General features: G+C 37.6%; 1 protein-coding gene across 1 annotated transcript; it reads left to right on the forward strand.

Annotated features, from left to right (window-relative positions):
* The first annotated feature begins 5,059 nt into the window (after nucleotides 1-5,059).
* LOC128530289 (Fc receptor-like protein 2) lies at nucleotides 5,060-21,295 on the forward strand. Its single transcript, XM_053504149.1, has 14 exons — nucleotides 5,060-5,237; nucleotides 5,604-5,639; nucleotides 7,147-7,404; nucleotides 8,107-8,397; nucleotides 15,551-15,886; nucleotides 16,734-17,003; nucleotides 17,610-17,852; nucleotides 17,934-18,056; nucleotides 18,474-18,566; nucleotides 18,752-18,802; nucleotides 18,919-18,990; nucleotides 19,124-19,204; nucleotides 20,266-20,315; nucleotides 20,515-21,295. Exons 1-14 carry the CDS (start codon nucleotides 5,207-5,209, stop codon nucleotides 20,515-20,517), a joined length of 1,938 nt encoding a protein of 645 aa, XP_053360124.1. The 5' UTR covers nucleotides 5,060-5,206; the 3' UTR covers nucleotides 20,518-21,295.
* The last annotated feature ends 6,545 nt before the right edge of the window (nucleotides 21,296-27,840 follow it).

The following is a 27,840-nucleotide window of genomic DNA, read 5'->3' on the forward strand; positions in this document are numbered from 1 at the left end:
TTAAACTTGAACTTGAAATGCTTGAAGTTTAATCTTTCTTGTGCATCTTTGAACTAATACTTAGTTGTATAACCATTGTTTCTGAGAATTGCTTCATATCTGTGACAATTGTACTACACGCCACAATTCCTCTGAATTTCTTGGTTTTGCCTCAGAAACAGGATTTTTAATGTCAGGCTACAAGTTTTCTAATGGATTAAGGTCTGGGGATTAGGCTGGCCACTCCATAACGTCAATCTTGTTGGTCTGGAACCGAGATGCTGCTCGCTTACTGGTGTGTTTGGGGACGTTGTCTTGTTGAAACACCCATTTTAAGGGCATTTCCTCTTCGGCATAAGGCAACATGACCTATTTAAGTATTCTGATGTACTCAAATTGATCCATGATCCCTGAAATGTGATAAATAGGCCCAACAACATAGTACAAGAAGCATCCTCATGTCATCTATGTGTCAGTGAATCTCCAACTTCCTAACTGGCAGACCACAGGCAGTAAGAATGGGCAGATATGTCTCAGCCCCCCTCACTCTCAGCACTGGAGCCCCTCAGGACTGTGTTTTGAGCCCCCTGCTGTACTCTTTGTACACCTAAAACTGCGTCATCAAGTTTGCTGACGACACTGTCGTGGTGGGCCTGATCATAAACAATGATGAGACGGCTTACCTAGAGGAGATTGGGAATCTGGAGAACTGGTTCCTGATGAACAATCTTCTCCTGAATGTCAGCAAGACAAAGGAGCTGATAGTTGACTTTAGTACAAGCAGGAGAGGAACTATCAGACCCCAGTCATCAAGAAGAGCTCAGTGGAGAGAGTGGACAGCTTCCAAACCTCGCTCTTCACATCACGCTGAACCTGTCATTGTCCTGTCACATCAACACCGTGGTGAAAAAGGCCCGTCAGCGTCTCTACCACCTCAGATGCTTGAGAGACTTTAGACTGCCCTCCAAGGTCCTCAGAAATTTCTACTCCTGCACCATAGAGAGCATCCTGATGGGAAACATCACGACCTGGTTTGGAAACAGCCCCATGAAGGACAGACGAGCTCTAGAGAGGGTGGTGCAATCAGCTGAGCGCATCTTCCGCACCAAGCCTCCTGATCTGCACTCAATCTACAGCAAGCGGTGATGGACCAAGGCCAGGAAGCTTGTGCAGGACCTCAGCCACCCCAGCAATGGACTGTTCTCTCTGTTGCGGTCTGGCAAGCGATTTCGCTCCCTGAAGGCCAACACAGAGAGACTGAGGAGGAGCTTCTTCCCGCAGGCGAAAAGGTCACTCAACCACAACACAACACAGGACTAATACTATCTTTTTAACATCCAACATTGACTGGGCATTCATGGACACTATGGACACATTCATGCACACTTGCACTACATATTTATATATTTTCATTTCTGGACCATTGCACAAGACACTTTAATAAGACACTTTAACAAGTCACTTTTTATGCTTACTTGCACACCCCCAGTTTTTTTTTTACTTTTACAAATTTCAGTTTTTTTTTCTTCTAGATTGCTATATTTTTATTATGTCCTTATTTGTACAGTAAATTTTACTAGTTAAATTTATTTTCGTATTCTCTTCTCTTTATTCATATTTATTTCTTATGCACAAGCTTTTATATTTTATGGGCATTGGCGGTCGTATAAGCATTTTACTGCATATCGTACTGTGTATGACTGTGTATGTGACGAATAAAATTTGAATTTGATATGATACTTGTGCCTCCATGCTTCACTGTCTTCACAGTGTATGTGGCTTGAATTCAATGTTTGGGAGTCATCTGACAAACTGTCTGCGGCCTCTAGACCCAAAAAGTACAATCTTGCTTTCATCAGACCACAAAATATTGCACAATTTCTTATTAGGCCAGTCAGTGTGTTCTTTGGCAAACTGTAACCTCTTCAGCACATGTCTTAACAATGGACTTTGCGGGGGCTTCTTGCAGATAGCTTGACTTCACATAGCCGTCTTCTAATTGTAAAAGTACTAACAGGTAACTTTAGATATTCTTTGAGTCAATTTAGTTTTTCTTGAATGGTAGTTTTCCGTTTTCTTCCACGTCTTTCTGGTTTTGGTCCCCATTTTAAAGCTTTAAAATGATTTGGTATCATTTTAGCAGAGCAGCCCAAAATTTTCTGAACTTCTTTGTATGTTTTCCCATCTCTAATCAACTTTTGAATTAAAGTACGCTGTTCTTCCGAACAAAGTCTGGGCTCCGTTCTTCGTACATAGCTAACTCAGTTAGCTGGATTTGATTGTTGTGAATTTGTCCTAATCTTGGATTGTTTCGTTCTTCGATGTGCATCTCGCATTTGCTGTTATAGCAACACATCCGTAAGCATAAACCTATTCGGAAGCAGGTTTATTTCATGTAAACAGGATTTAGGCTGCGCACCTGGTGAGTTATGATTGGTTGAAATGGCAAGGTCACATCTGATTGGGGTTTATGAGCACGACTGACGCACACTGCCTCAAATGGGAAAAGAAAAGTATCCTGCATAAAAATAATTATCGCTATCAAATATAACCTAAATTAATGTTATATAATAATATAAAATTGAGCCACTCTTTTGCCATTTCTTCAACCAATCAAAGGCTTGTAATTAGTGTTTCCAATGTCCATGCATATCGCCTTTTAAACCAACGCATGAATACACAATAATCCTAGACAACTCAATCGGGCTATACTAATCAACAAGAGGTGTGCTCGAAGAAACAACTTAGCCAGACCGTAATTAGCACGATGATCTCATCTTAGATGTGTCAATTCATCTCGGATGTGTCAAGCGACGTACAAAAAACGGACTCCAGGACAACCCATTTTATTCTGATCTTCAGAGAGAAATGCACAGGACAACCTTTTCTGCATGTATCCTTAAATAAGGGGAACTTGTTTGACACCTGTTATTTACAGTATAATTTACCTCTCAAACTGAACTCCACACTGCTATTTTTTTGAACAGACTAATATTTGTTTTTCTTCACTTACATTAAACTAATAATCCATTTAGCACATTTTTCTTTCATGTTGTGATTTAGAATAGAATGTGCAGGGTGTCCAATGCATTTATGTAAATATATTTATAAATTATTAAGTTATTAAAAGTACACAGTTATTAAATATTTAAATTAAAAGTTATTATATGGATATGGAGCTTTATTCACTTTTTTCAACACACTGCTATTATTTTGAACACCACTGTATAAAAAAAAAGAGGGAAACCACAGTATCAATAATCAGGTAGCATAGATGATGTCTCAGATCCTCCATCCACGTTCTCTTTGCTCACTCTGAAACATGAAACTAATGAGCTCATCTGGCATATCGAAATAAAAATGATATAACTGGTATTAGATTATGGCTAAAGCCCATGTACTCTCTCTTCTTAATAAAAGGATGCAAGAAGATGAGTTCAGGGTTCAGAAGATAGACAGTAAAGTAATGGGTTAGAAATAATGTGCTATGAGTGCCCTGGTGTGTTCCCCTTCTGGCTTTAACTTTAAGAAGTGTTCTTCTCCACTAAGCAGCTTGACGAGGGGTCCTAATGGACTGTGTTTAATGCATCAGCAAGTTGCTTTTAGTTACAGCCAGTTATTGCGACTTAGCTGTGATAAAGATATTGGCCAATGATTCATTTTTTAGGGCCCTAGTTACAGACCGCTATCGCAGCCACAGGAATTCTATAGCCACTTTTGCTTCCTCATGTCAGGTTTCAGATATGAAGTCACCACCATCGATGGCTGGCTCAAATCAAGTCAGGAAACGATGAGCGGGCCCAAGCACCCTGTGCCATCGCCACCCAGGGTGGTACATTTTTTACATTGGGTATAACATAATATACATAATGCAATACATTTCTTATGTATAACACAGTAAATCACACTAATTGAAACAACATCATGAGTGAGTTGGGAGGTGGAGTACACTACAGCCATCCTTGTAGGCCACATTGTACTCTAGAACCTGGAGTTACTGGTGTGGATCTGACATTATGTTAGTGAAATATTTAATAGCACAATCAGTGTACAGGCTGTGCTAACCTTAACAGCAAACTCAGTTAGCAAGCTTGTTTTAGCTATTGGACTTACTCATGCTAATAATAATATGTACTATTAGTAGCTACTATTACAGCTAATGAGGAAATGTCATTGCTTCTAAGAATCACATAGAGGATTTTAAACTTTTTTCTAATTTTCTAAAAATATTATTGGACTATTGGAATTGGACTTCTTTGTAATTTTGGACTTCTTTGTAACTTTGTATTGCTTTCTACACTGTTCCTGCAGAGAGCCCAGAATGTCTAGCTATGACCCCATGTGCACCTGCATCTGCAGAATTTATACACTGCATTACAATCACTTCATTTGATTTAATATTATATAAATAGTGATGATCTGCCCTATGAATTGCCCCCCCCCCCCACTCCACCCCCCACACTAACCCAATATGAATAGATCTGAAATGCAGTAAAGATAACAGAGCATATTGTTGGTCTTATTGTTTGTCTATATGATCTCACATATTATTCACAGGTTAGAACTGAGTTTTAATAATTTTCAGATTTATTGATTAATTTGTCTGCAACAAACACTACATGCTGTTTAACGTCACAGTCTAGAGTTGAAGAGATCAGGAGACTGGAGACACTGACCAGAGTGGGCATCATTAATTAAACTGATTTTACAAGGGTGACACAATGCCATCTCACAACCTCATGGTGTCTGGTTTTATACTAAGCTCAGATAATGCTTGTGCAGATTTAGATTTTAGTTGCTATTCTCATATCCGCTCGAGTTTTCTCCTGCCAGACACCACTAGATCCTTTTTTCAACTGCTGTCGTGACGTAGGGCAAAAAAAGCATAAAAATGTGCTCACACACTCCACTGTTGTGTGTCTAAAACAATATACTTTTAGTTTTTTACTTTTGTATCTCCAAGATAAGATTAATATGTAAATAAACTGTCACTGTGCTCATATGTAAGTGGGTGTTAGAGAGAAACAGAAAGTGCTTATGTTTTTTTTTCTGAAAAGAGGAAGGAAGAACACATGTACAAACAGTCTAAGCATTAAAGAAGTTAAAATATTCAACACACCCATCCTCTGTTTCTTTCATACAGTAGTGTGATCTGACTTCAAGAAAACGCAAAAATTATTAAGACTTTAACTCACATAACTAGTTAGTCAGTCATTATAGAGACAGGATGGAGCTCAGTCCTCTCCCTGTGATGCTCTGTGAGTAAATGTTCTCTTTGTGTCTTCATTAGAGTGAGTGTTGGGTATAAAGTTGTTCATCTGCAGTCTGAATGTCCTGAGTGATGAGCTTATTGTGTGATTAGGACATTGTGCTGATTGTTACAGTGTGATGGTTTAATGGCTCATTGTTGTAATTATTACACAAAAAACTTTCTACATACTTGGTAACTTTGTGCAGTAAAAAGACTTTTGTAAAGTGCAGCACTTTTGTATTTCCAGCTGGAGGTATATATTTCCTATATAAGAATGAATCTTGTGTTTGGTGTGACTACAATGTCCTGTTTTCATGAATAGATTGAATCATTTTCATATTTGTCATGTTCTCTGTTTCTGTTCCCTTGTTAGTGTTGGTTTTACTTGTGCAAGCGTCCCATGCTCAAGGTAATGTATATATAGTCTTATAATGTTCAATTATTTCTTATTTAAATTGGAGCTGAGAAAGTTCTGTACCTTCTGCCTCAGCTTCGTTCACTGTATGCCTCTTTGTAAAGTCACAAAAAATATTTTTAAGTTAAGATGAGTAGTTGTAATAAAGTGAAAAAACTTAAGACATAAAGACGTATTTTAATGTTTTAATGTACATTAATTAGATCTTAAAAAATGCATTAGTAAAGGTAATAGTACTTGTTACCCTTTACAATGCTTAAATACACATACATGCATAAAATGTATGTGCATGTATTTGTAAGCACATTGAGGACATGCAACCTCCACCCACACACACACACACACACACAGCAGTCATGCATCACAGCAGTGAGGCAAGTATATGGCATATGTTTATCCAATAACAGTGAAACAAAAAGTAAAATAAAGAAAAGCATAAATGAAAAAGTGATCATGCAAAGCAACAGCGTTCATGCATTAGCCCGCAGCACCTCGACCTATAGTTCCTAATGGTCAAAATTAAACAAATTACAAACATGCATACCACGGAGGACAATAAAATGTACTAATAGAACGTACATACCTGTTCCCAGATGCTGAATGAACGAGCACTAGCAATCCCTGTACAACAAGGAAGTACAGGGAACGAGCCACTTACAGACGCCACTAAGGCAATGTTGTTAACAAGTGAACACAAAAGTCTAAGTGGAAACTATAACAAATAACAATAAGTACTGAAAGCCATAGCCACAGAAGAAATCGCGTAAAGCATTCATACCTGAAACGGAAGTAGAAAGTTGGGCGTGCAGCAAAGTGAGTACTGCTGCCCATAAGCATAGCTAAGCGACTGCGAGGAATATTCTTACCTGCGGAAAAACTGGAAATCAGGTACACAACTAAAAGGGGGCGAAGAAGAAAGACTCTCCCACTACCTTTATAACAGCCCACAGGCAAGCGAATTGGCTAGCGTCTGGAGTAATCTCAGACACGATCCAGGTGACCCGGAAGTTCTCCCACCAAGATTATGGCAATATATAAAAGAACAGTACAGCCTGTTGTGAATAAGGCACCCACATAACAAAGATAACCAAACATGATGAGACCACAGCTCATCCTGCTACATGACTTTTCCAACATGCCCGTTTTGTGTGTCTGTGTGTATGATTGTATATGATTATGTGTGATTCTGTGCCCTGTGATTGATTGGCACCCCATCAACCTCGTGCCTGGACTTCACTGAGACGGGCTCCAGGCCTCCCATATCGCTGTACAGGATAAACAGTATAATGAATAAGTGACCTTAGCAAACACTCAAAGTAGCTTGTTAAGGTCAAAGGATCTGTTTATCACATCTGGCATTTATAGTTTTGTAAAATATGTGGTGTGTTACTACTTCTGAAACAACCTTCTGGAACAAAACTTATTTTATGTTTGTCATGTGTCCCTGTTTATCTCTGTGTGCAGTGAAATTTAATGTTTTAACAGTATAATCTTCCTACAGGGAGGCCTAAAGCTGTGGTGTCCATAAAGCCTGATACACACGTGTTCATTGGAGAGAGTGTTACTCTCAGATGTAAAATACAGGGAGGAGGAGACACTTACTGGTCATACAGCTGGTATAAGGATAGTAACATACCCTATAAATATGAAAAATCATTTACAATCTGGTCTGCTGGAAATTCTGACAGTGGTGACTACATCTGCGGAGAGTACTATAATCAGGTAGAGATCAGTGCTGCTGTTAGACTGACTGTATCAGGTGAGTCTGTGTGTTTGTGTTTGTCCTTAAAATCTTATAATTATTTGAGGATTTGGATTTTGAGCTGTCAGTGACTGAGGATTGATCAGTGCTGATTTTACTTCTCTGTGTAATCTGATCATTTCTTTCACAAGAATCATCATGACTTTTGTAATATCACCTGGGATTTATATTATATTTACTGTATAACTGTGGTGAGTCAGTATGAATAATAACACACAGTAAACTGTTAATCAGACTGACACCACAATAATATGAAGGAATACATGAAATTATAAAAAGGGAAGAAATCTTATCTTTTCTTATGGCTGTCATTATTCAGTTTATTAGAAGATACATAGAGTCCCTGGAACTCTATATATTATTTATTTATTTATTTATTTTAATATATAGTTTCCTTTTTAGAAGATTCTGTTATTTTAAATGATTAGGCCTAATCTGCTGGTCAATGTTTGTACGTAATTATTTAATGCCAGTTTTACTGAAAGTTTCTGTCCCACATTACATTACGCTACAGTATGTGTGATCTGTTGACAAACTAAATGAATAAGTCTTGTATCTGTATTAGACTTTTGTTTCGCTACATGTATATAAAATGATTATATTCACTAAAAGACATAACTAGTTTTACTTGTATTATAATAGTTTATATGTTGTAAAGGTAAAAGCAGCTCTGACTCCTTCATTATTTCATTCCAACAGAAAAACCCCAACCGACTCTGAGCGTGAATCCTCAGAACCCAGTCTACACTGGAGACACCGTCACTCTGACCTGTGAGCTGAACCAGGGCACTGGATGGGGGTTTCACTGGAACAGAAAGAATCAGCAGAATTTGGGCACTGAACAGGAACACACCAACACACTCAAGCTAACAGCCAATAATGCAGGAGAGACAGTGTATCAGTGTTTTGCACGCAGGCATAACCCCTGGGCAAACAGATACAGATACTACGACACAGAGTACAGTAATGAAGTCACGATTACTGCAAGAGGTATGACATTTTTTTTTCTTTTTCCAACAGGATAAGTAAGAAGTGGTGAGAATTAAAATGTTGCATAACTGTCACATAATGTTTTAAATAATGTTGAAATATGTTTCCAAAAGGATTTGTAAACCGCAGTAGAGCGGTACTCTGTAAAGTAAGTAAATCAGTTAAGTGTGTGTTCATGAGGGAGATGAGAGAGGGACAGCTCTTTCAGAGAGACTTGTATCCTGGATAAAAATCCTGATGAAGAGTTTAAAATCAAATGGAAAAAAATTGATGGAAGGAGTCTCCAACGTCAGGGATGGAAAGACATTTCCATTGAAACTCAAACAAGACTAGAAGGTCCAGCCTGTATTTGGACTAGGAGCAACACATTTTAAATTCAAGACAAAGATACCTTAATGTCATAGTCTTTTAATAATGATATAAATTACATAATTAACAAATACAAGAACACACCTGAAAACAAGACACACCTGAACTCAATGAACAGAACAGAAGAAAACAAAGCAACGTCTACTATTGAGAGAATGCAAGGATGCAGCAGGAACATAAAGAGAGCATGATGCCAGGATTTCAGTGCTGATATTTTTCTGCTCATGTACATTCCAGCTCCTTATAATTTATACTGTATATGTATATAAATCAAAGATTCCCCCCCCCCTCCCGAAGTGGAGGGTTTTGACAAACAATTCAATGACATCATCTTGCTTTTCATACTGCATCTTTGTATCGCATTCTGATTTTCGTCAACAGAAGTTAGAGACTGGCCGAGTTTGTACTTTCAATTCAATTCAATTCAATTTTATTTGTATAGCGCTTTTAGCAATTTTCATTGCCGCAAAGCAGCTTTACACAGTCAAAAGAATTATTTAAGTTTGTATGAAATGTGAATTTGTATGAATCAAAATGGTCAGTTTGTCCCTGGTGAGCAAGCCGAGGGCGACAGTGGCAAGGAAAAACTCCCTGAGATGGTAATAGGAAGAAACCTTGAGAGGAACCAGACTCAACAGGGAACCCATCCTCATTTGGGTGAAACAGAAAGCAGTAAATGATCTGCATTTATACCGTGTGTAGGGTGGAAGGCAGTTCAGCTATAATAGCTGATGTTAATTGATGTTACTATGGAGTCCAGGTAGTTATTGAAGACTCAGGTAGACATGTAAGAAGTTCCAGTCATGAACTATCGAACTGTCAAGTCCCCAGAGAAACAGTTGCCAACACCAGTCAAGGCCAGAACCATTTTCTAGGTAGAAAGAATCATTCCCAGACACCAGACGCATCCCAGAGAGACACACGGGGCATCCATGTGACGAGATCTTCAGCCAGAAGCGGGGCACCAGGATGGGTCAGACAGGTCCGGAGGGCAGAGGGAGTCTGGATCACTGGCAGCTCAGGAACGACATGTGTAGCTCGACAGAGAGAGAGAGAAAGAGTGAAAGGGGGAGACAGGAGGAGAGAGGAAAAAGAAAGAGGGGGGGAAAGAGAAGAAGAGGATAGATGGCAGTTAGGTATGGTCACAGTCACACAATGTATAAGGTGAATGTATATTAACTGTAGAGTGCAAGCAGAGACTCCGGCAGGACTAACTATGACAGCATAACTAAAAGGGAGAGCCAGAAGGAAACACAAACATGAGGGCTTCCTGACATGTAAAGCAAACAATCACCTCACCGTCAGCAAACCTGAGTGATCAATGAGAGTGAGGAAGACAGCATCCAAACATACCAGTTCACCATAATACTCTACGTCCATGAGTCCCCCAGATCTGCTCCTTTACCTATGGCAAATCTATTTATAAAAATGCTTGGCTAAATAAATAGGTTTTTAGCCTGGACTTAAACATTGAGACTGTGTCTGAGTCCCGAACACTATTTGGAAGACTATTCCATAACTTTGGGGCTTTGTAAGAAAAAGCTCTGCCCCCAGCTGTATTTTTCATAATACGCGGTACTGACAAGCAGCCTGCATCCTTTGATCGAAGTAGGCGTGGCGGATCGTAAGACACTAGTAGTTCGCTCAGGTACTGCGGCGCGAGACCATTTAATGCTTTATATGTCAAGAGTAGTATTTTAAAATCAATGCGAAATTTCACAGGGAGCCAATGGAGTGAAGATAAGATAGGGGTAATGTGCTCATATCTTCTGGTTTTGGTGAGGACTCTCGCTGCTGCATTCTGGACTAGCTGAAGCTTATTTATGCATCTAGCTGAACAACCAGACAGTAAGGCATTACAATAGTCCAACCTAGAGGTGATAAAAGCATGAACTAGTTTTTCTGCGTCGTTTAGCGACAATAAATTTCTTATTCTGGCAATATTTCTGAGGTGAAAAAAAGCTATCCTGGTAGTATTATCTACATGTGCTTCAAATGAAAGGCTGGAATCAATAATCACACCAAGGTCTTTTACTGTTGCATTTAATGGAACAGAAATGCCATCTAAAGTTACGGTGTGATCTAAAATTTTACTCCTAGCTGTATGCGGTCCTATGACTAGAACTTCTGTCTTATCCGGATTTAGCAGAAGGAAGTTAATTAGCATCCAATTTCTTATGTCCTGCACACATTGCTCAATTTTAGTAAGCTGTTTTTTCTCGTCAGGTTTTGCTGAGACATATAATTGTGTATCGTCAGCATAACAATGAAAACTAATACCATGCTTACGGATTATGTTGCCCAGGAGAAGCATGTAAAGGGAAAAAAGCAGTGGACCTAAAACTGAACCCTGCGGAACGCCAAACTCCACTAGAGAACATGCAGAATAATCACCATTTAAGTCTACATACTGATCACGATTGGTCAGATAGGATCTGAGCCAGGAGAGGGCTGTACCCTTAATTCCCACTACATTTTCTAATCTGTGAAGAAGAATAGCGTGATCAACGGTGTCAAAAGCTGCACTGAGGTCAAGTAGTACAAGCATAGTTACACAACCCTGATCAGAGGCCAATAGAATGTCATTTACTACTTTAACGAGCGCTGTCTCTGTACTGTGATGAGGCCTAAATCCTGACTGATACAGTTCATGTATGCCATTTCTATGTATATATGAGCATAGCTGCTCCGCTACTATCTTTTCCAGAATCTTAGAGATAAAGGGGAGGTTTGATATTGGTCTGTAACTAGACAGCTGACAGGGGTCGAGGTCAGGTTTCTTAATTATTGGTTTGATAACTGCTAATTTAAAAGATTTTGGAACATATCCAATGCTGAGTGAAGAATTAATTATTCTCAACAGGGGTTCTACTATTGCTGGTACTATCTGTTTAAGAAAATGTGTCGGTACAGGATCTAATATACAGGTTGATGAATTTGAAGAAGAGATGAGTGAAATTAGTTCATTCTCTTCAAGGGGAGTAAAGTATTCTAGGTTCTGATCTGACATGGCTAGATTAACATCTGCATCAATTACATTGTTCGGTTTCAAAACCTCAATTTTATGCCTAATATTTACAATTTTATTATTAAAAAAGTTCATGAAGTCCTCACTATTGCATGATGTTGTTGTGGAGATTTCTGCAGTGGTCTTATTTCTGGTTAATTTGGCTACAGCATTAAATAAGAATCTAGGATTATTTTTGTTATTTTCCATAAGAGTGGAGAGATATGTTGATCTAGCTACACTAAGAGCTTTTCTATAGTTCAGGATGCTCTCCTTCCATGCTATTTGAAATACTAGTAATTTAGTTTGACGCCATTTACGTTCTAATTTCCGAGCGGTCTGTTTTAAAGTGCGCGTGTGATCGTTATACCAGGGAGCAAGTTTCTTATCTCTAATAATTTTTCTTTTGACTGGAGCTACATTATCTAAGGTATAGCGAAATGTCGACTCTAAATATTCAGTCGCCTGATCGAGTTCTGTGGGGTCAGACGGCGATCTAATCGAAGTTGGGAACTCTGGGAGATTACTGATAAAACTCTGTTTGGTAGTTGATGTGAATGTACGTTTCATACGGTAGCGCGGCGCTGTGTGTACATTATTATTGTGACACACTTGAATTGAGACAAGATAGTGATCTGAGATAACTTCAGATAGTGGTATTGTGAATAAATTTCTTATACCTAATCCAAATAATATTATTAAATCTAAAGTGTGACCTGCTTTATGAGTGGGTCCTACTACATACTGATTTACTCCTACTGAGTCCAGTATAGACATAAATGCAGTTCTTAGAGGGTCTTCTGGGTTTTCAAAATGAATATTAAAATCTCCAGCAATTAGCACTTTGTCTACAGAAACGACTAGATTTGAAAGGAAATCTGCAAATTCACTAAGAAATTTCGAGTACGGCCCTGGAGGTCTGTAAATGACAATTAGCGGGATCGACTGAGCTGATTTAATATAGTTAAATACACTTATGTTACTATAAAGAATTTCAAATGAATTAAATTTGTGTCCGTGTTTTTGTACAATAGTCAAATTATCATTGTGAATAACTGCGACGCCTCCTCCTCTACCAGTTAACCGAGGCTGGTGTATGTAGCTGTATCCAGGAGGACTAGCTTCATTTAGAGCTACATACTCGTCCTGTTTAATCCAAGTTTCTGTTAAACAGAGTATATCAAACTCCTGATCTGTGATAATTTCATTAACTATATTTGCTTTAGATGCGAGAGATCTAATATTTAACAGTCCTAGCTTCAGATCAGAGGTGCCGGCTGCGCATTCAGTCTGATCCAAGTTTGTAGTCTTTATGTTAATTAAATTACTAAAACAGACTTTCTGAGTCTTTCTAAATTTGATTTTAGCTTGGGGAACAGACACAGTCTCAATAGAGTGAACCCTGAGTGACGACTCTATGCAGCTAGCAGACGGTTGGGTTAGCCTGTCTGTCTGCTCCCTGGCCTGGGCTCTGGATTGTCACCGATTAACTAGGCCTTTTCTAAGACTATTAGCTATACTACAAGAAATGAGAGCAGCACCTTCCCGAGTGGGATGGACACCGTCCCGCCCTAACAGGCCAGCTTTGCCCTCAAAGGTCTTCCAATTATCAATGAAGCCCACGTTGTTTTCGGAGCAACTTAATTGTTAATTACAATTATTAATTATTATAAAATAATTGTTACTTAATTGTTTTATTCCAGTATCACTGAAAGTTTACATTTTCTGGTAGGAGACATTTATTTTATTGACTTAAATTGATGTCAGCACTTTGTAACAGGCAGAAATTAAAGTTTGTAACACTCAGGGGCTGATGAGAGCTGCAGTCTGGTACCACCACTGTGATTATCTGATAAGTCATAACCTACGTGCTCCATACAGCCTGTGTAACAACTCCAATCTGTGTTGTGTGTAATTACTGCGACAACTGACACCATTTCACACCTTGGATGGAATATTTAATTCTGATAAAAGACGTTTAAATAAATTGGTCTATTTCACAGCATTCTTACAAGACATCCCATTACAACTACTCTCTTGCTTGGCGTGAATATTAATGTTTAACACTTTCAATAGTAAATATACAAAACAACACAGTTTGCAATGATCTATAGACGAACATGTACATGAGAAAAGACATTTAAATGAAGTGGTCAATTTCCCAGCATTCCTAAAAGACGTCCTGCAATGACAGGTGCACATTAACTATCACAATGTCATTTTTCAACAAGAAAGAAGAAAAGTGCACCGTCGAAATATAAAAAGAGCACAAAAAAATTAATGTTACAGGAGCACTTACCCATTACAATCACTCTGTTGCTTGGCATGAATATTAATGACCTAACCGGAAGCAATTTCCAAAATGGTGCCAGCTTTGAACAGAGAGTGCAGTTTATTATTATTATTATTAAAGGTTCATACACACATAAAAATTCAAGCAAGTGGAAGCACCTTTTTTAACCTGTTACACCTGCATTATTCATCTCAGTCTGACCAGATGATAGCTGTTATTAAATACATTAAAATACAGGTTTAAATGTTTACACTCATAAATTTTGTAGATCTTTAAAAAAAATCTTTCTTTGTAAATTATATGAAAGTGAACTGATAAATGAAAAAAAGTGGAATTTTCCACTGCTCTTAAATGAACTGTATTTGTAAATTCATCAGGATAATTTAGATATTTTATTATTCTGTAATAAGAACAAAAACCTACAGCATCCATAAATCCTGATAATTAGGGCCAGTATTCACAAAGCTTCTTAGAATTCTCTCAGAGAGCTCCTATCTTAGCTTAAAAAGTCCTAGCTGGGAGTCCTAGACTAAAAGTGATTTAGGAAACTTCTTAGAGCAACTCTGGAAAGTGAGGAAAGTACAAAAACCTTTGTCCTAGTGAGTAGGTGTGGTTGACCGCGTTGCTAGGAATGATGCAGCAATTCAAGGACTGTGATTGGTTGATAAATAAAAAAAAAACCTCTGACCTTTGTAAAGATAAAGCAATTGTATAATCATGACTACAGGCTACTTTATGCAAATTTTCTAGACTAAATATCTTAATGAAAATTAAACAGTCAAATGTTGAAAATGTGTCTACTTACTTATAGTTACTATATTTAAGTTCTTACTTTTATTTATCATACTAATTTTATTATTTGTAATCCATTTTAGATTGATAGGAGCAAAATGGCTCAGCTTTCACCAATTTACATGATTGCAGGACAGTTTATATAAGCAGCACTTTTGGATGGTATGTGGTGAACAATCCAAGAGGGATGGAAGGAAGTAAAACAACTAGAAAACCAAATTGGACAGAAGAGCAGTGTTTACTTTTAACATGACCTTCAGTGTTTCAAGAATATTTCTTCTTTCCGCCATTCTGTCCTCTGATATACTGTAGAAACTCTTTAGCATCTTAAAGGTAACAATTTTCTTAGAATTTCGTCACTAGGAGAAACTTTTGGGCTTAAGAAGCTTTGTGAATGCAGGTCCTGGTGTTTAGTGGAGCTGCTGTCGGTCTGAGATGTGACATACAGGATGAAAGTGTGTGTAACTGGCAGTACAGCTGGTATAAAGATGCTGCACACAGTCCTGTCAGTAGTGAACAGCTGTACAGAATCAGGGGTGTTGAAGTGACACACACAGGTAACTACACCTGTAGGGGAACAGATGAGTGATATTGTTTTTCTGTATAATGTGTGTGTGTGTGCATACATTCATAAATTATAATTATTCCATTTATTAAATCAACGAAATAAATTTGTATTTCCTGTGTAACAGAGAGACCAAAGGCAGTACTGAGTGTATCTCCACAGAGCTGGCTGACTGAAGGAGACTCAGTGACTCTAAACTGTGAGGTTACAGACTCCTCTACAGACTGGACATTCAGCTGGTACAGAGAGGCTCACCACAGAGACGGCTTAATTCAAATACATAGTAATCATAACTCTATCATGTATGTGGAGCTCCTCTCAGACAGCAGCAGAGGATCTGGAGGCTCCTACACTCTCAGTCCTGCTGCTCTTAAACACACAGGAGTTTATGTGTGTAGAGGAGAGAGAGGAGAACCAGCCTTACACACACAGTACAGCAATCTACAGCCACTATGGATCACTGGTGAGGAAAAATAACAACAACAGTAATTTACTGTAGGATGTGGTTGTATGAATGTCATTAATGCAGCATATATTTATTAATATTCATGGGGTAATAAAAGAGCCCTAGATGCTGATAGAGTTTTTCCTCTTTATGACATTGATGTCTTTTGATGACGTTTTCATCTTTTGTTTTGTCATTTGTTTATTTTTCTGAAAATAAAGAAGACATGGGAAATGATCATGATATAAGGATTTATTCATTATTAAAAATATCAGAGCAGGTCAACACAAGTGCTGTAAGTCAATATAAATAGACAATTCAAGATCGTGAGTTCTAAACTGATGCACCTTCTACTAACTTCTTTGTAATATTTTCGCTTGATTTGTTTTGTTGGTTTAAATGTGTGTTTGCTTTCGGGAAATCTTGCCAAGAAGACAACATGTGCTGGTCTAATGTCATCTACACTGGGGAAGTGACCTGGATGTGGTGTGCTAGAGCTAGGCTAATACTGAGATGATGGTGCTCTCTGGTGGTCATGTGATGTTGATTTAATGTCCTGATCATGTGGACTTATTTCTAGTTTCACTTCAAAAACTTTGTATTTATATTCTCTGTGTTGCTTTTTGTCTGTCCTGTGTTTATTGTCTCAGTTTTATTTTTGTTTCTTGGTTTTGACCTCTTTTTTTTTTGCAGCATTTATGATTATAGATTAACTTGTGTTAAAACTTTTTGTGTTATGACCCAAGCTTTGGACTATGGATTTATTACCTGTTTATTAAACATCATTCTGAACACAAATGCACTTGTATCTTCTTTGTGTCTCATATTGCGCTTAATATTCCCATGTGTCTCTTCTGTGTTTAAGGTGAATCTCCTCCAGTCTCTCTGATCATCAATCCCAACAGAACTCAACACTTTACTGGTCACTCTCTCTCACTGAGCTGTGAGGACCAGAGACACTCTACTGGATGGACAGTGAGACGATACACACACAGTGGAGTAGTTACAGGTTGTCCTGGATCAGTTACAGGATCTACATGTAAAATCAGCTCCCTCCTCCGGTCCCACACTGGAGCTTACTGGTGTGAGTCTGAATCTGGTAAAAACAGTAATCCTGTCAATATCACAGTGTATGGTGAGTCTTCATGTAGTGTGTTTATTATGTTGTATTATGTTATTGTTATAGGAAAAGGAAATGTTTATTTAAAAATATTTATAACTTTTGTAATATATTTAATTCTGAATACTGTATAGACATGTGCATGTAAGACTAAAACATGTTCAATCAACAGTTCATGCTTATTGATATTCTAATGATAATAATAATAAAATGCCAAACTAATGTTTTAATGAGTAAAGGAGGTCAGAAAACATGTCATCTCTCTGTTTATGTTGATTGGTGATGCTTATTTTTCAGGTAACTCATTTCACTTATTTCATATTTAATATTCCATGGTATTTAAACAGTTTTTTTATGGAGAGAGCAGGGTGACATATATGATAGAAAAACGACATCACCTCAATTTGTGTTTTCTGTACAATATTACAAGACCACACACTAGGCTTATGTTAGCACACATGATGTCTGTTTATTTATTTAAATTTCATTTAATTTTTCTGATTCATCAATATGAATAGCAGATCTGATACCAGTTCTAGTACCTCCATAACTCAGTGTGTGAATGAGGACTCTACAGGTGATGAGTTAGTTACATTGTGCATGTTCTTCTCTGTGTTGTAGATCGTTATGTGATTCTGGAGAGTTCTGTCCATCCTGTGACTGAGGGACATCCTCTGACTCTACGCTGTTTAGATCGCAAGTCCTCAATCCTCCGAGCTGATTTCTATAAAGATGGAACAGTTCTCCAGACACAGACTACAGGAGAGATGATCATCCATAATGTCTCAAAGTCAGATGAAGGTTTCTACAACTGTAAACACACAGAGAGAGAAGGATCACTGAAAAGCTGGGTCTCAGTCAGACGTGAGAAATACACTTTATTTTTCAATCCTGTCTTTAATGAAGCACTCAGGCCTAAAGTCAGCTTCCTCTCTTTCCCATTAGGAATCCCTTCTAAATCTACAGATGGTGCAGTAGGATTATCAGTAGGACTGAGTTTGTTCTTCCTCATTCTCATTGTTTTACTGATCTTAATGATTCTCCTCTGGTACTACAAAATGAAGAAAGGTATGATAATAGCTTGAAGTCAGATGAACATAAAGTAAAGTGGGACGCATTTTTGTCATGCAGTTTTTCTTTCACTTAACATGATACGTTTATTGAACAAATCTGAATCTAAATCTAAAATGTCCCACTTTACCCTATGATTCCTCTATGTTGTGCCTGTATTTGTATATGATAAAAACATAAATGCATATTGTGTTTAATAAATGCATAATTATCTCATCTAAATACATCTTGTTATTAGAATTCTATTGGTTAATAATTATATTATAAGTCATTATATTAGTATATTGGTTTCTAGTCCTACTGTACAGTCAATCTTTAGTCACTGTTTATCATGCTGGTATCAGCATTGTGTAAAATAAAATGTTTGTTTCCAGAAACACCCTGTACAGAAGTAGAATCTGTTTCCCTCTATAGAAAAGCAGCAGAAACTCAATCAGACATCAGAGCAGAATCAGAACCGGTCAGGAGCTGAAGACTCTCAGTCAGGACACACACCACCTCAGGCTGGTCAGACCCTGTCTCAATCACTGTTTATTTATAGATTTAATAAAAGAAACTCACATAGCTTTTAGAAATTCATTATGAAATTATCTTTGTAAGAAATAATAAATTCAGTAAATTGATAATTTTTACTAAAAATATAAGTTGCTTTGCGATATAGATACAGTGAATATACATTTTGTTTTCTGTAGGAACTGAAAACGTTTATGCCTCTGTAGATCAGGCGGATATGAGTGGAACAGGTAACTTTATTTCATTTCAGACATTTCCTCTTGCACAAGGAATTAGCTATAGATAAACTCTATACAGTAAAGTACAGAAGTGTATTGTAGTGATTAACACACTGCACTGTGTTCAGGTGAAGCTGCAGCTGAGAGCAATGAAGCCATTTACTCACTGGTCACAAATAAACAGATAAACAGAAACAACGGTAGTGTACTTTTAATTCTACTGTATAACAGGAAGTATTTTTATAACAATAATGTGTGAGATACATTTGTGAGTTATTAGTGATGTTACAAACCTGAACATCACTGGGCTGATTGTGTTCTCTGCTGCTGCAGGTGCTGATGCTCACAACATCTGTGATGTGATGTATGCTGATCTCGAACTAAAACCAGTGAAAAAGAAAAAGAGAGTAGAAGGTAGAGCAAAATGAAGAAACTTTTTCTATCATGAATCACTGTCGCCCTACTCATATTTTATGTAATGTAAAAAGCACTCAACTTGTAATTAAATTTTTATTACAGGTTTTTTTTTTCCTTCAGGAACTGTATGTTTAATAAAAAAAAATCTTTTTAAGTATATCAGACAGAAAATACAGCTTTTCTTAATACAAAAAAAATGGAAAGTTTGAACTCCCCTGTCTGTTAAAAATCCTGGTTTTGATAGATCTTTCATAAATGTAAAATTAACACCTCCTTATAGAAAATAAGTATTCAAGTCAAGTAGGCTTTCATTTCAACCATATACAGATCAGTACACAGTGAAATAAAACAAAGATCCTCCAGGACCAAGGTCATTGGTCTACAACATAAATTAACAACATGAATTAACAAAAATAACTAGCTAACTTCTTCTTTGTCTTTGGGCTGTTCCCTTTCAGGGGTCGCCACAGCGAATCATTTGCCTCCATCTAACCCTATCCTCTGCATCCTCTTCTCTCACACCAACTAACTTCATGTCCTCTCTCACTGCATCCATAAATCTCCTCTTTGGTCTTCCTCTAGACCTCCTGCCTGGCAGTTCCAACCTCAGCATCCTTCTACCGATATATTCACAATCTCTCCTCTGAACATGTCCAAACCACCTCAATCTGGCCTCTCTGACTTTATCTCCAAAACATCTAACGTGGGTTGTCCCTCTGATAAACTCATTCTTGATCCTATCCATCCTTGTCACTCCCAAAGAGAACCTCAACATCTTCAGCTCTGCTACCTCCAACTCTGCCTCCTGTCTTTTCTCAAAAAAAAATAATAACTAGCTAACTAAGACATCTAATTAGCTGACTAACTGAGACAGCTAATTAGATGTCTTAAATGTAATATTTTAATTGATCTTTTATTATAATTTCTTTATTATTAGTCTTAAAAAGCATCTGAACAAACAGTGCTATACAGTAGTATATTGTGTTATTTAGTCATTTTGATGAGCTGTACTTTCTACAAGAAAATTAATTATGGACCTGTTTCTTGCTCAAAACTAGAGAATGTCAGTGTGGGTGATGAGACTGTATACTCAGAGCTGCAGCAGAAGGTAAAACTCACTGGATTTATAAACACAGTGCAAACACCATAAAACAAAGTTTAAGTTTGTTCTCAAACACATATTATTAAACTATTTCTTTCTTCTGCTTGACCCCTATATCCACATATAAAAAAAAATGAAAAATTATTGAAAAAAAAGGTAATCCTAATTGTATTTATGCAAGCTCTCTTACTGTGTCTCTGTGCAGTGACCTATATATCTTCACACTGAATAAGCTACAGTTATCAAACAGATGCATGAAAAACAGAATTGTTTCATCTTCCTGGTCATCTTGCTTTTCCTGAAACTCCCAGCAGTGAAACAGTGCTATGTTCTAAGTTCAGATGATGCTGGATCCACCAACTGGATATCCCAGAAGTGTGACTCACATATTAGGCTTTATTGATTATAGTTTTTGACTTCTTTACTATGGCTCATCACCTGGAAACACAGAAGTTAAACAGATATTGTCAGGATTTTTTTTTACTCACCTTTGATTTCACAGTTTATCATGTGGATGTTTGAAATGTGTCTGATCTTTCTTTTGGGTCATGGAAGGGGGCCTACGTATGGCTGGGGTCATATTGTCCTAAGTATTGGGAAAACAGATGTTTGATTGATTGAATATTGCAGCTTTGAAAAATAAATCTTCAAAAATTTAAATCTTGAACAGGAGTTGAGAACATCTAGACTGGATTACTGCATATATAACTGGCTGTAATGTTGTTTCTTTAAGAGAACAGAAATGTTTGTGTTGTATAGATCCCAAATGCTAGAAAAGTGTTTCAGAGAACATTTTTAAACACTTATTATTATTATTATTATTATTATTATTATTATTATTAAACAAATTTGACTATTTATAATCCATATTTGTATTATCGAATATACTTAACATGTAGCAGCATATATTTATAGATAATTCATGACAGCTTTAGAAAACAATTTTATTTTTATTTTATTTTATAGTTTTTTTTATGTATTAAAATAACTGTGTTATGTGAAACAAACAATAGAATGAAGTGTAGTAAGTTGTGTGTGTGTGTCGGGGGGGTGGGGGTATCCCCTTGGTGAGTATGGTCATATATACTATCAATTAATATCATTAATATTAAAAGCAGTTTTGTTAGGTATATATATTTCCAAAGCCTGCAGTTTATTTTAAAATAGAAAAATAGAATGCATTTAGGTATCATTAAAACATTTCATTGTTTACTAATCACTTCACCATCAACAAACCTGAGTGATCAATGAGAGTGGGGAGGACAGCATCTAAACATACCAGTTCACCATAATACTCTACGTCCATGAGTCTCCCAGATCTGCTCCTTTACCTAAGGGAAATCTATTTATAAAAATGTTTGATTAAATAAATAGGTTTTTAGCCTGGACTTAAACACTGAGACTGTGTCTGAGTCCCGAACACTAATTGGAAGACTATTCCATAACTTTTGGGGCTTTGTAAGAAAAACAAGGAAAGCTGACAGGGTTCAATGTCAGGTTTCTTAATTAGCGGTTTAATAACTGCTAATTTAAAGGATTTGTGAACATACAGTACTGACTGCTGAGTGAACAGTTAATTATTTTCTACAGGAGTTCTGTTTAGGAGTTCTGCTGGTCTTATCTGCTTGAAAAAATGTGATGGTATAGGATCTAGTTCACAGGTTGATAATTTTGAAGAAGAAATGAGTGAAATTGGTTTTCTCTCTTCAAAATTATTCTAGGTTCTGATGTGGTGTGGTTAGTTTATTGTCTTTATCACTTAAACTGTCTGGTTTCAAAGCCTGAATTTTTGGCCCAATATTTGTGATTTTGTTATTGAAAAGTTCCTGAAATCCTCACTTCTGTATGTTGTTGTTAATTAAAAATATTGAAATAGTATTGAAAATCAATCAACATTTTTTTCCAGTCCTTACCTTAATCTTAACCTCTGATCCCTGATTTCCCTTAACCCTAAATCTTAACCTAAATAACCCTAAACCTACCCATAACCCCTACCCTAACCCCTAACACAAACCCAACCCTAACCGGCCCGTGCCTTATACCTGCAATTGGCTCTATTACTCACAAATCTGTTCCAAGAACCTTACAGTATCTATTACATACATTAATGATGTTTACCATTACTCTAACAAAGGGACACATGTTTAGATAAAATATTATATATATATATATATATATATATATATATATATATATATATATATATGAGAGAGAGAGAGAGAGAGATTTATTTTCATAATATACAAATACATATCACTTGACATGGGTACACTTAATCTTTACATATCTATTTGGATATTACAACATTCATTTTAATGTATTTTCCCATATATTTAATATTTTTTATATACGAGAACCTTAAAAAAAATGCCAAAAAATTCAAGAAAAAAAAGAATTGAATAGAATATTAAGAAAAAAATATATATACATGAATACTCTTGTAAATTCATATAATTTTAAAATAAATACCAAAATCACAAAAAAGACAAACTTGAGAAATTGAGAGAAGAAGAATTAATTTTCTGATTGGCCAGGAGCTGTTTCTTTTCAAACCAAAACCTTACCAAGCTCCTAGTGGTCAGTTTAAATTATGTCCCGCCCCCAAAAGCATATAAGGGACAGCTGAAAGTGCAGGCATTTAGATTGCCTTTAACACACACACACACATACTGTATATATTGACACAGAGAAAGAGAGAGAGAAATTAATCCTTGAATCCTGCCATATCTTAGGCCTTTTTTCTCTTTTGAGATAATACTTTTTTCTTTTCATTTCATTAATTTAAAAGCTTTTTGGTTTATTTCTTTAATTAAAAAAATATATATCCTAATTAAAAAACACAAAACAAACATGCCTGAAGAAGGTTCCAAGAGAACCGAAACGTTGCAACTGGTTTGTTCACTTTGCATTTTTCAAAAAAAAAATTATCAAAAAAACCCTCTTTCCTACTGACATCAAACAATTAAACAAACATGGCTCTGCTTGATAGAGATGGTTGGACTGTGGTGACACACAGATGCAGGCGTCCCACTCAGGCCCCAATTAGGCCTAGGCCCCATCCAGAGCACAGCACAACACGTCATGCACAGAGAGAGAGATTCATCTCCTATGCAGACATTGTTAAATATGGCCGCCACACGAGGGCAGCACCTACCTACTCTAAGGGTACTTACCCTAATACTTACCTTAATACTTACCAGCGGTCCAGCAGACAACAATTTTATAAACCTCAGGCCCGTTCGGGGCCTGTCTCATTTAGATCCAGGCAAAATGCCTCCACCAAGACACCATGGCACAGAGCACAGTACCAGACTCGAACTAGCCATCCAAAACCTGCAAAAAAAGACAAACACAAATACATTTCAGAAAAACAAAACCCAAACACTCAGATGACCCCAATTTTATCACTAAAACACTCACCTTGGTCAATATCATCAAATTGGTACACCACAAAAACATTGTTAATCAGTTAAACAGCCGCCTGGAATTAATGCAATTGAACAACACTTAGCGGAGGTCATCAGACCAGCTCTGTCTAACTTTACAACACGAGCCCTCATTAAGGGCAACGCCAAAAGTTGGGCTTTCACCACCATGCTTATCCTCAAAAACCACTATCAAGATGCACTTGAGGAGGAAATGGCTAAATTACAGAATTTTTCCTCCCAGGATTTGGAGGAGTGCTTTAACACTGCCACCCTGTGGGCCAAACGCGCATGGGCAGAAGACTCAAAGACACAACAGTACACGAAACACATATGTTAGTGGAGGAGAAATTGCAAACCCTGCTGCCCACCACTAACCCCCAGGAAGCAAAGGAGGAGACAGAGACACATAGTGTCCTCCCTATACTTCTCCTCTCCCAGAATGCACACCGGCCACACATCTTACAGTACAGGCCGTCATACACGCTGAGGTGGATATCACATCCATCCCTGATCTTTCCTCACAGCCAACACCAACACCTACCAAAACCACAGCCACTATGACTGACCCATACACTGACTGGTCCCCCATTGCATCACCTAACAGAGATGTAGACCCGGACAACAACTCGGATGAGGCACTCTCTCTCCCTCCCTCCCCTAAAGAACAACGCACACCCCGCTTGCATCCTGACTCCTGTATAGGACAGGAACAAGAGCCTATCTTGATTTAGGAGGGGGATGAACAGAGCAGTTTAATGTGCTCACAGAGGGTCACCCTAAGCCCCGATAAAGTCACTAGCCTCAAAACAGCTACACAGGCCCGCCTAAGCATGGAATTGGGCTCACCTTCCGGAGGCGACTCCCATGAGAATGTGCCACACAGACACATTACCAAAAACAGAAAAATGGCTAACTGGAAGCTGACGGTTTGTAAAAAATGCCTACTGATTGTGGATTCTAATCTATTCAAGATTCCACCCTTCAAAAATCCTGACCTCCAGCTTGAAAGCTATCCGGGTGCCACATTCAGACACATAGTGGCTGTGATCAACAAAATCCCAGTCTCCACGGATGTGGAACATGTCATCTTATCGCTGGGCATTAACGGTCGGGCACAGAGCGCTAAGGAGACCGCAATAAAACAGATGCAGGCGGCTCTTAGAGCAGCCAAAGACAAATTCCCGCTAACACAAATCTGGATCCCAGAATTAAATTTTTCAGAGACACTCCCAACTAAAGAACAAATACAATTGACTATTCTAAATTCTCACATCACAGACAATCAAAAAACATATTCCGGCCTTGTCCAAATCCCAGTTCCGGACGGAAAAGGACAACATACATTGGACAATGGACACTGCCAAAAACATCCTTCAACACTGGCTCCAACATTTAAAATAACTCATGTACAGAAGGGGAACCGTAATGTGGTCATCTTATCTAAAAAATTCCAAATCACTTCGGCACAATTTAGCCTACTGAATAAGGGCTTAACATTCATTCCATCCAACAACATGACTATCAAACATCACAAAATACAAACACGATATGACCTACAGGAATATCATAGGAGACTTAAATTAGCGGCCTATTTCCCAAAAGAGACAGACACCCCTACCCCGCCCCCCTCCCAATCACACCGAAATCGGATTGGACACCACCCATGGACAAATTACCCAGAGAACTCAACACATTATTAGGAAAAGATTTACAAGATTTCATAAAACACTTCAATCCATATCCAGAAGTGCCTAATCTCACCCCAGAGGAAATTAGTGCTCTTAAAAAACTAAAAAACAACAAACAAATCATATTCAAACCTGCTGATAAAGGTAGCGCAATCATAATATTCGATCGGGAACAAAATTTATGGGGGGGATACAGACAATTATATGACAACCAGTATTAAAAAAATTAGACAAACCCATTTTCCCAGACACGGTACCTATGATTAAAACAATAGTCCAATCCCTATACACACACAAACACATAAATGCAAAACAAAAGTCCTACTTATTAGGTAGCACTGAGCCTAGGAGCAGAAGATTTAACATGCTCCCAAAGATACACAAGGATCCGGCCAAATGGAGTAGGCCTCACGGAATTCCCCCGGGAAGGCCGTTTGCGGCAGTGAAACTTACTATACAGCCGAATATCTGGATCATTACCTAAATCCCCTGTCAACTGGTCACCCGAGTTACATTAAAGACACGTATGATTTTGTCCAGAAAGTCAAAGAATTAAAAATTCCCCATAATGCCATTCTCTTCACTATGGACATAGATAGTCTCTACACCAACATCGATATACAAGAAGGAATACGGGCCATTAAGAACATTTTCCAAAAAAACCAGAACACCTCTAGGCCTGACAAAGAACTAATACAAAAAAATAATAATAATTACTAGCTAACTAAGACATCTAATTAGCTGACTAACTGAGACAGCTAATTAGATTTCTTAAATAAATTTTTTTTTAATTGATCTTTTATTATAATTTCTTTAATTTTAGTCTTAAAAAGCATCTGAACAAACAGTGCTATACAGTAGTATATTGTGTTATTTAGTCATTTTGATGTCATCCTGCACTCCACACACTGAACGAGCTAAATATTATCCATTATTTCGTACCTGAGTCGGAGATTAGTTGTTTAGAGCTGAATTCCGTTTGTTGTTCTTAGAAGAAGAAACTCGCGCGTTCTTCAAAAAGCGCATAAAACGGGAAAAAAGGCATAGCCAAATAGTATGAAGATGTAAAAACTAGTTGCTATTAATATTATTGTATAAACGAAAAGCAATATAATTAAACGCTGATACAAACGCAAAACTTGCTGGGCAATTGCGGCAACGATACGAAAACAGCACCCTATTCACCCTATCTGATACTCTTTTCACCTCCAGTACATTCCTTACAAACTCTTCTTTCAGGATAACTCCTATTCCATTTCGTTTCCTGTCCACACCATGTTAAAACAACTTCAAACCTGCTTCTAAGCTTCTAGCCCTGCTACCTTCCTACCTGGAAACACAGTTTAACCTTCCTTCAACCAGGTCTCTTGCCTTGCCTGTCATAGTCCCAACATTCAAAGGTCTATTGTCATTTCGAAACACACACACACACACACACACACACACACACACACACACACACACACACACACATTCCTACTTGTATTCATGTGAGCTCTCTCTCTCTCTCTCCTTTTTTAATTTCTTTCTCTCCTTCAACCAACCCTCTTGCCCTCCCTGTCATAGTCCCAAAATTCAAAGTCCACACACACACATGAAAAATCATAATTGTATTTATGTGAGCTCTCTCCCTCTCTCTCTCTCTCTCCAGTGACCCATACAGTAGTTGATCAATTGGAATGGTTATTACCGTCGCGCTCACCGCAGTGTAAAAACGTCAGCGGCCAAAATAAATCAGTTGCATTTCAAAGTAATTCGTAAAATGGCCGCCAGGTGGCGCAAAGTGACATTTTCGCTCGTTGCAGTAAATACAATAGTGACTGTTATACAGCGTATCTTTGTATCTGTTTATTGTTATTTACGTTCTGGATTATTTTAGGTACTTTAAACACATTGTTGGGTTGCTTATGTTGGCTCATATGAGATTTTTACAAATGAACACCTGGTTGGGGTATTTTGACCTAACAACTGGTATATTCATTATTCTTTCGTTTCTCCAAATATCAGCCTGCAGAATGTTCGAAATATTACTGTTATTGTGTCACAGGTGTAGTTTTAAGAGTTGTTTAGGCAGGAATGCGTGTGTATACAGCTCAAAACCTCCATCAGTTATTAAAGATGAGAAAGGCCCTTAACCCTTAACTGCTCATTTGTATAATGAGATAAAAATGTAAGTCGCTCTGGATAGGAGCGTCTGCCAAATGCCTAAATGTAAATGTAAAGATAGTGTTTATTTAGAAAAAATGCCTAGCGATTTCGGAGCTTCAGGAAATCTCCCGGCGCTCTGTGCATAACACCGGGCCAACTCATGTCGGAAAGAATTTATAAACGGTTTCTAAATGTAGGCTATTGTTTTTTACTTATAATATTTGTTAATTTAATTTAAATGAGGTTTGGGCTCAGGACTTCGATTCG

This window comes from Clarias gariepinus, chromosome 1 (genome assembly GCF_024256425.1).
Source record: "Clarias gariepinus isolate MV-2021 ecotype Netherlands chromosome 1, CGAR_prim_01v2, whole genome shotgun sequence".
NCBI classification, from domain to species: Eukaryota; Metazoa; Chordata; class Actinopteri; order Siluriformes; family Clariidae; genus Clarias; species Clarias gariepinus.